The following is a 10,114-nucleotide window of genomic DNA, read 5'->3' as shown; positions in this document are numbered from 1 at the left end:
CTGTGTGTAGGCGGGAGCAGTGCCTGAGCCATCTCACAGTGACTGTGGGTCATAATATTCCAACACAAGCAGGAAAGTGGGAGTGAGGAAAGGACAAGTAAAGGAAGGGACGACAGAGCATGCTCCAAATTATCTGAGGGAACTCGGAGCATCTTAAAAGCGGATAAAACGAGGATGGTTCCAGGATTGGAAAATTTTAGCTATGAGGAAAGATTGGATAGGTTGGGGTTGTTTTCCTGAAACAGAAGAGGCTGAGGGGAGATTTAATTGAGGTGTATAAAATTATGAGGGGCATAAACACAGTGGATAGGAAGGACCGATTTCCCTTAGCAGATAGGTCAATAACCAGGGGGCATAGATTTAAAGTAATTGGGGGGGAGGTTTAGAGGAAACATTCCTTCACCCAGAGGGTGGTGGGGGTCTGGAACTCATTGGCTGAAAGGGTGGTAGAGGCAGAAAACCTCATCGCAATTAAAACGTACTTGGATATGCAGCTGAAGTGTAGTAACCTGCAGGGCTACGGACCGAGAGCTGGAAAGTGGGATTAGGCTGGGTAGCTCTTTTTCAACTGGCACGGACACGATGGGCCGATTCTATACTAATTAAACCCTCGGCATTTCAGGGAAATATGGAAGGCCGTGGTCATAAGACAGTTAGATTCCTGTGTTCTGACAATATTCGAGTTTTGGCATTTGTGGATTCTGACACCTGTCAGCAAGTGCCTGCTCCTGACCCGCTCCACAACTCCCTCTGTTCCATGGCTTCGGACCTTGTGAATCAGTCTCCTTTTCACAAGACGCAGTGACTCCTGGCCCTGTCGTTCTGTTGCCGTGCAGTATTTATTCTCGAATTACTTAGAGTTATACAGCATGAAACGGGCCCTTCGGCCCAGCTGGTCCGTGCTGGTGTTTCTGCTCCACACGAGCCTCCTCCTGCCACTACTGCAGCTCACCCTAACAGCACATCTTTCAATTCCATTCCCCCTCATGTGTTTATCCAGCTTCTACTTAAATGCACCTGTGCTATTCACCTGTATTTTTTATTCATTAATCGGATGTGAGTGTCGCTGGCAAGGCCGGCATTTATTGCCCGTCCCTAATTGCCCTTGAGAAGGTGGTGGTGAGCCGCCTTCTTGAACCGCTGCAGTCCCGTGTGGTGAAGGTGCTCCCACAGTGCGGTTAGGGAGGGAGTTCCAGGATTGTGACCCAGCGACGACGAAGGAACAGCCGATTTATTTCCCAGTCAGGATGGTGTGTGATGTGGAGGGGAACGTGGAGGTGGTGGTGTTCCCATGTGCCTGCTGCCCTTGTCCTTGTAAAGTCTTGACCCTGTAGTACAGACTCACACAAGGCACTTGCTGAAGTCAAGGTCACTCTGGACCTGCACTTTTATTTCACAGCTCTCGAGTGCCACACTTGCCTGAGAACTCCCTTTATATACCTGTGTGGAACAGGTATGCAGTGTCTCCTGCAAGTGCGCCCCTGGTGGTAAAGTATGCTTTGATTACAGGTCATATCTAGTTACAGTCATGTATAGCATGGTAAGATACAGTTATATACAGTAGTGTGAGATACATGACATCACCCTCCCCCAAGGTCTTATTGTCTTTATAGATTCAGTCTCTCAGGTGGTCTACGCTCTCGTGTGGAGCGTCTTAGTTGTGGTTCAGTTGTTTGCCTTGGTGCCTGTTCTTCCAGTGTAATTGCTGGTATCTCGCCTGGGCTGTCTGTCCACCAGGTGTGGTGTGAGTTCCACATTGTAGTCTGCCTCTGGTTCTGCAGTGTTGTTGGTGAATCTACTTTTTACTTGGTCTACATGCCTCCGGCAGGTTTGGCCATTGTCCATTTGTACCATCAGTAGCCTGTTTCCTTCCTTGCCTGTTACTGTCCCTGCAAGCCATTTGGGACCCCTACCATAGTTTAGCACAAATACTTTGTCCCCTATCTCATTCCACCTCCCCCTCGAATTTTGGTCATGGTACTCAGTTAGCTTCCGGCGCTTTGCCTCAACAATTTCATGCATGTCTGGGAGGATTAACAAGAGCCTAATCTTTAAGGTCCATTTCATCAATAGTTGCGCGGGGTGAACCCCAGTCAACGAATGCGGACGAGATCTGTATGCCAGCAGCAGTCGCGACAGGCGGCTCTGCAGCATGGGATCTTGGATTTTTAGCATATCTTGTTTAACGATTTGCACTGCTCGCTCCACCTGGCCATTGGAGGCCGGCTTGAAAAGTGCCGTCTTAACATGATTTATACCGTGGTCAACTATAAAATCTTGGAATTCTGCGCTGGTGAAGCACGACCATTATCACTGACCAATATGTCAGGAATGCCATGCGTTGCAAACATGGTTCTAAGGCTCTTAACATGGTTCTAAGGTGGAGGTGGTGCTCGAGTTTAAAATGGTGCACTCGATCCACTTTGAAAATGCATCGACGACTATGAGGAACATTTTGCCCATGAATGGGCCCGCATAGTCTACATGTACCCGCGACCATGGTTTGGTGGGCCAGGGCCAGGGGCTTAGGGGGGCCTCCCTGGGGGCATTACTGAGTTGGGCACAAATGGTGCACAGCCGGACGCAGAGCTCCAAGTCCGTGTCAATGCCAAGCCACCAGACATCTGGCTATGGCCTTCATAAGGACGATCCCCGGGTGCTCGCGGTGGTGCTCCCGGACAAATGCCTCTCTGCCTCGCAGAGGCATGACTACTCGGCTGCCCCACATCAGGCAGTCTGCCTGTAGTGATAGTTCATGCATGCGCCTATGGAAAGGTTTGATCTCCTCGGGGCAGGCATCACGAGCCTCTGCCCAGTCACCAGTTAAAACATATCTTTTGACTAAGGATAACGTGGGGTCGCTGGTCGTCCAGGCTCTGATTTGGCGAGCCGTCATGGGCGAACCTGTGGATTCAAAGGCATTGATTGCCTCATAGTCCTGTTCGTCGGACCCTTCAGTGGTTGCCAGGGGTAGCCTGCTAAGCGCGTCGGCACAGTTGTCTGTGCCTGGTCTGTGCCTTATGGTGTAGTCGTAAGACGCCAGCATGAGTGCCCACCGCTGAATGCGCGGCGAGGCGTTGCCGTTTATTGCCTTGCACTCGGATAGCAGGGACGTGAGGGGTTTGTGGTCGGTTTCTAACGGGAACTTGGCCCCGAAAAGGTATTGGTGCATCTTTTTGACACTGTACACGCACGCGAGCGCCTCCTTCTCAACCATACCGTACCCGCGCTCCGCCCGCGAAAGTGACCTGGAGGCATAAGCTATGGGCTGTAATTTACCCGCATCATTGACATGCTGTAAAACGCACCCGACCCCGTACGCTGACACATCACTTGTAAGAACTAGCTTTTTACCTGAGTCAAAAAAGGCTAAAACACTGTTGGAACATAGAAGGTTGCGTGCCTTATTGAAGGCGCGTTCTTGGGCGTCCCCCCAAAACCAATCACACCCCTTTCTGAGTAGCACGTGGAGAGGCTCCAACAGCGTGCTCAAGTTTTGCACAAAGTTCCCAAAGTAATTGAGTAGCCCGAGAAAGGCGCGCAGTTCTGAGACATTCCGGGGCCTGGGTGCCAGGCGAATCGCTTCTGTTTTGGATTCTGTTGGGCGGATTCCATCAGCGGCAATCCTTCTGCCCAAAAATTCAACCTCTTGGATTTCTTAACTCTGAAACCTACCCGATCCAATCGACTTAGTACTTCCTCGAAATTGCGGAGATGGGAGTCGGTGTCCCTGCCCGTGATGAGTATGTCATCTTGAAATACAACCGTCCCCGGGATGGACTTGAGCAGACTCTCCATGTTGCGCTGGAATATAGCAGCTGCTGACCTGATGCTGAATGGGCATCGATTGTACATAAAAAGGCCTCGATGTGTGTTGATGGTGGTGAGTAGCTTGGATTCCTCGGTCAATTCTTGCGTCATATACGCAGATGTGAGATCTAGTTTCGAGAAGAGTTTTACTCCAGCCAACATGGCAAATAGGTCCTCCGCTCTAGGCAACGGGTATTGCTCCTGTAGGGAAACTCTGTTTATGGTAGACTTGTAATCCCCACAGATTCGTATGGATCCATCAGGCTTCATGACGGTGACGATGGGGCTTGCCCAGTCGCTAAATTCCACGGGTGAGCTAATGTCTTCCCGCAGAAGCCGGTCCAGTTCGTGTTCAATCTTTGCCCTCATCACATAAGGCACAGCTCTAGCCTTGTGATGGACCGGTCTGGCATCCTGTGTGATGTAGATTTTAACTTTAGCCCCTTTGAAGGTGCCCACACCTGGCTGAAAGAGATCTTCAAAACGACTTAGAACTGTTGAGCAGGAGGTCCATTCCTCTGACGACATGGCGTGAACATCATCCCATTTCCAATTTAGTTTTGCCAGCCAGCTTCTCCCCAACAGTGCTGGGAGATCTCCAGGGACAATCCACAGAGGAAGTTGGTTCACCGTCCCTTTGTGTGTGACAGAGAGCATGGCGCTGCCGAGGACTGGGATGATTTCTTTGGTATAGGTCCTTAGTTTGGTGTTGATCCTTGCGAGTTTTGGTCTGTTGCTTTTGTGCGGCCACAGCTGTTCAAATTGTTGGACGCTCATGAGAGATTGACTCGCTCCCGTATCCAGCTCCATGTTGACGGGTATCCCGTTGAGTAGGACCCTCATCATTATTGGAGGCGTCTTGGTGTAAGAACAGTGGACATTGATCGTGTTGACCCGCTGTACCTCGGCGTCCCGTGCACTGTCCCCACCATCTTCTGGTCCGCTTTCCGACTCTTCCGATTCGTATACCAGCCGAGCTGCTGTTTTTCTGCACATGCGAGCCAGATGCCTTGTATAGTTGCAGTTTCTGCAAACAACATGCTGAAATCGACACCCCCTTGTTGATGGCCTTCCCCCACATCTCCAGCACAGACCGTTTCCATTGTTTCCGAAGGATGAGCTGCGTCTGGTTGATCTCTCTTGAGCTTCTCTCAGTCTGTGGTTGATTGCTCGCATTGTGGGACGATGAGATGTGAAGAGCCGTTCATGTGGCCCTTGATAGCTTCTGGCGCCACTGCTTGCTGTTGAAGGCCTGCTCTCCTGCCTTTGTCTGTGTGTGGGGGTAGCGGCTTGTTTCATGCTGTGAACCCCTTGTTCCGATGTTTCGTTAGTTGTCGTACCCGCAGGATAGATCAACCTCGTTTCTTCTTCTCCTGCCAAGAATGTCTGTGCGACCAGTGCTGCTGCCTCTAGGGTCATGTTCTTGGTCTCTATAAGCTTTCGGAATATGCCTGCGTGGACTATTCCTTCAATAAAAAAGTCTCTCAGTACTTCTCTCCTTAGTTCATCGGAGAACTCACATAAACTAGCCAGCCTCCGAAGTTCCGCCACAAAGTCGGGTATGCTCTGGCCCACACAACGTCTGTAGTTGTAGAACCTGTGCCTGGCCATGTGTAGGCTGCTCGCTGGCTTCAGGTGGTCTCTCACCAGTGTGATCAACTCCTGAAACGACTTGCTTGCTGGTTTCTCGGGTGCCAGTAGGTCCTTCATTAAGGCGTATGTTTTCGAGCCACAGCTGGTCAAGAGATGGGCTTTTCTCTTGTTTGCCTTATCGTCGCCCAACCAGTCTTTGGTTATAAAGCTTTGCTGGAGCTTTTCTATAAAGTCCTCCCAATTGTCTCCAGCATTGTATTTCTCATCTGAGCCGTTGGTAGCCATTCTGTGGATTCTGTTATCCCGTAACTTGTCGCCACTGTAAAGTCCTGACCCTGCAGTACAGACTTACACGAGGCACGTGCTGAAGTCAAGGTCACTCTGGACCTGCACTTTTATTTCACAGCTCTCGAGTGCCACACTTGCCTGAGAATTGCCTTTATATACCTGTGTGGAACAGGTATGCAGTGTCTCCTGCAAGTGCACCCCTGGTGGTAAAGTATGCTTATGGTTACAGGTCATATCTAGTTACAGTCATGTGTAGCATGGTAAGATACAGTTATATACAGTATATATAAGTTTGAGATAAAAGACAGTCCTTCTAGGTGGTAGAGGTCGCGGGTTGAGGTGCTGCCGGAGAAGCCTTGGTGAGTTGCTGCAGTGCATCTTGTAGATGGTACACACTGCAGCCACGGTGCGCCGGTGGTGGAGGGAGTGAATGTTGAAGGTGGTGGATGGGGTGCCGATCAAGCGGGCCGCTTTGCGGTAGGTACAGAAGTTTCTCCTGAATTCCCCGTTGAATTTATCAGTGACTATCTTATATTTATGGCCTCTAGTTTTGGTCTCCCCCAGCAAGTGGAAATATCCTCTCTACATCTACCCTTAAACCCTTTCATAACCTTGGAGACCTCAATCAGGTCATGTCTCAACCTTCTCTATTCTAGTAAAAGTGTCCCAGCCTGTTTAGTCTTCCCTGATGGCTGTAACTTCTCAGTTCTGGTATGATCCTTCTAAATCATTTTTACACCTTCTCCAGTGCCTCTATATTCTTTATATAACATGGAAATCAGAACTGTGTACAGCACTCCAATGTGCGAGATTCATTTGCGAATAAATGATATTAATTCTCCAATATATGATTTCATTTTAGAATGTTTGGATTTTTTACAATTCTAGAATGTTTCTTTCCAGAATGTCTGTTTTTAATTCTGGAACACATGGGTGTGTTCTAGAATGTGCGGGGTTTATTCTAGAATATGTGCATTCCCCGCTCCAATGTTCAGCATCTGATTCAAAATTTTGTGCAAGCTTTGTGCTATCTCAATCAAGAACATTTTTCCTTCACCCTCCTCTCCCATCCCCTCTTCTGAAAGTGGCGTCTCCTCCTGACTGCACAAGCTCTCTCCATGCTTGAGTCCGGGCAGTCCATGCCATCCACAGGGGTATCAGACCAAGCCTGTGTCCTGTCCTTTCCCAATGTCCATGCTGGATGGTGATCAGGAGTGCGAACCTCGGTATTCTGCGGCAAGTGTCTCACCCCCTGACTCCCCAAAGCCTTTCCACCATCTACAAGGCACAAGTCAGGAGTGTGATGGAATACTCTCCACTTGGCCTGGATGAGTGCAGCTCCAACAATACTCAAGAAGCTCGACACCATCCAGGACAAAGCAGCCTGTTTGATTGGCACCCCATGCACCACCTTCAACATTCACTCCCTCCACCACCGGCGCACCGTGGCTGCAGTGTGTACCATCTACAAGATGCACTGCAGCAACTCGCCAAGGCTTCTTCGGCAGCACCTCCCAAACCCGCGACCTCTATCATCTAGAAGGACAAGGGCAGCAGGTGCATGGGAACACCACTACCTCATGATCTTATGGAATGGTGGAGGAGGCTCGAGGGGCCTTTATAGCCTACTCCTGCTCCTATTTCTTGCTGGGAGATGAGCTGAGGACTGACTGGGTGGCTCTAGGCTCATTAACAAAGGAAGACAACTTGGGTGGGGTACTGAAGGATTACCACCACCATAGCTAGAACCAAAGCTATAGAAATTGGCCAACATTGTGCCCGTTTACCAGCTATGCCCTGCGCCGCAAGGATACCTGATAATGATACCGGGTGTTAAAGGTTTAAACTATCAGGACAAGGTTGCATAAACTTGTATTCCCTTGAGTTTAGAAGGTTGAGGGACAATCTGACCGAGGTGTTTAAAATGTTAAAAGGATTCAACAGGGTAGATATTGAGAAACTATTTCCTCTGGTGGGGGGAATCCAGAACATAAGACCATAAGAAATAGGAGCAGGAATAGGCCATATGGCCTCTCGAGTCTGCTCCGCCATTCAATAAGATCATGGCTGATCTGATCCTGGGCTCAGCTCCACTTCCCTGCCTGCTCCCCATAACCGTTATCCCCTTATCGCTCAAAAATCTGTCGTCTCCACCTTAAATTTATTCAATGACCCAGTCTCCACAGCTCTCTGGGGCAGACAATTCCACAGATTTACGAACCTCTGAGAGAAGAAATTCCTCCTCATCTCCGTTTTAAATGGGCGGGCCTTTATTCTGAAACTATGCCCCCAGTTCTAGATTCCCCCACGAGGGGAAACATCCTCTCTGCATCTACCCTGTCGAGCCCCCTCAGTATCTTGTATGTTTCAATAAGATCACCTCTCATTCTTCTAAACTCCAATGAGTACAGGCCCAACCCACCAAGGGGAAATATAATCTTACCAATATAGTTAGGCCGCTCAGGGCTGAAATCAGGATGCATATTTTCATACAAAGGGTAGCGGGAATCTGGAACTCTCTTCTCCACAAAAGGCTGTGGATGTTGGGGGTCAATTGGAGCTTCCAAGACTGGGATTGGTAGATTTTTATTGGGTAAGGATGCCCAGGGATAGCGACCAAAGGCAGTTAAAATGGAGCTGAGGTGCATGATCGAATCGAATGGCTCGAGGGGCTGAGTGGCCTGTTCCAATGTTCCTTTAAACATCAGACCTCGGACGATATTCAGACAACTAGGGTGGCCACATAAAACAGCTGTTTGGCCCCTTGCATATGCCAATGAGCAGATTAACAACATTGGGCCTGCACCCACTCAGATTGTCCGGCCTTGGTTGTGGTCTAGCAAGCCACCACCACCTAGAAAAGTAGATACATTTTGTTTGAACGTTGGACGTGGAGCCAGGAGGAGCAAGAGTGCACCAGCTGGCTCCAGAGTACCCAAGAGGACCTCCTCTCATTTCCCCCTTCACTCCCCCCCACTCCCACCCACCCCCCCAAGACTTACCACAGGGCCGCCGTCCAGCCACAATCTATTTATCTAATGCTTTTTTTTGAAAGTTACCATTCGATCTGCTTCCATCATCATCATCATCATAGGCAGTCCCACGAAATCGAGAGAAGACTTGCATCCACTCTAAAAATGAGCCCTTAGGTGGCTGAACAGTCCAATACGAGAACCACTGTCCCTGTCACAGGTGGGACAGATAGTCGTTGAGGGAAGGGGTGGGTGGGACTGGTTTGCCACACGCTCCTTCCGCTGCCTGCGCTTGATTTCTGCATGCTCTCGGCGACGAGACTCGAGGTGCTCAGCGCCCTCCCGAATGCACTTCCTCCACTTAGGCTGGTTTTGGCCAGGTGTCAGTGGGGATGTTGCACTTTATCAGGGAGGCTTTGAGGGTGTCCCTGTAACGTTTCCTCTGTCCACCTTTGGCTCGTTTGCCGTGTAGGAGTTCCGAGTAGAGCTCTTGCTTTGGGAGTCTTGTGTCGGGCATGCGGACAATGTGGCCCTGCCCAGCGGGGCTGATCAAGTGTGGCCAGTGCTTTGATGCTGGCGATGTGCCACCAACCTTGCAGGCAACGCATTCCAGATCACAACAACTCGAAAAAAAAAACATCTCCTCATCTCTCCTCCGGTTCTTTTGCCAATCACCTTTTTTCTTTATTCCTCCAGGTTGACCCAACACTCGGCTTCAGAGAAACCTGCCACGAAGATGGTCATCACTGCGGCCAATGAAGATAATTCATCGATCCAAGAAAGGGAAAGCAAGGAAGAGACCATCCTGGCCATACTGGGCATCATCGGAACAATCCTCAACCTTATTGTCATCATCTTTGTGTACATTTATACCACACTGTAATCGGGGCACCCACAGCCACAGTCAATGGGGACCCAGTGTTGGGAGAGACCCTCGACAATGCTGTTACTGGGCTATCAGCGTACACTAGGGAAGTCCTGATGCCCTTGTCTGTTCAAAGCGACTGAATTCTGTCATCATTAGATAACGATGCAACTTGAGCACCAGCACTGTTGTAGGTCTTCCGTGTTGGAGACCCCACTCAATACCAGCCATGAGCCGGGGCAAGTCTGTCGGTGCATCGCTGCAAGACTTGCATTGCTCCAAGGGTGAAGGATATCCAGGAACAGCGTTTTGCCAACATCAGGCCGGTACTGTCACAGGGGAGGTGGGCATCCAGATGTTTGGTTCCTGGCAGGGCCAAGAGCATGCAGTAGTCAAACGCAGGCAGTGGAAGGAGCGTGCGGCAAACCTGTCCCACCCTCCCTTACCCTCAACGACTATCTGTCCCACCTGTGACAGGGACTGTGGTTCTCGTATTGGACTGTTCAGTCACCTAAGGATTCATTTTTAGAGTGAAAGCAAGTCATCCTCGATTCCGAGGGACTGCCGATGATGGTGATTTCCTGGC

General features: G+C 49.9%; 1 protein-coding gene across 1 annotated transcript; it reads left to right on the top strand.

Annotated features, from left to right (window-relative positions):
* The first annotated feature begins 9,399 nt into the window (after positions 1–9,399).
* On the top strand, positions 9,400–9,546 carry tunar (TCL1 upstream neural differentiation-associated RNA). Its single transcript, XM_070877601.1, has one exon. It carries the CDS (start codon positions 9,400–9,402, stop codon positions 9,544–9,546), a length of 147 nt encoding a protein of 48 aa, XP_070733702.1.
* The last annotated feature ends 568 nt before the right edge of the window (positions 9,547–10,114 follow it).

Source organism: Pristiophorus japonicus, chromosome 4, assembly GCF_044704955.1.
Source record: "Pristiophorus japonicus isolate sPriJap1 chromosome 4, sPriJap1.hap1, whole genome shotgun sequence".
Lineage (NCBI taxonomy): Eukaryota > Metazoa > Chordata > Chondrichthyes > Pristiophoridae > Pristiophorus > Pristiophorus japonicus.
This window is presented reverse-complemented; position numbering and strand designations above follow the sequence as displayed.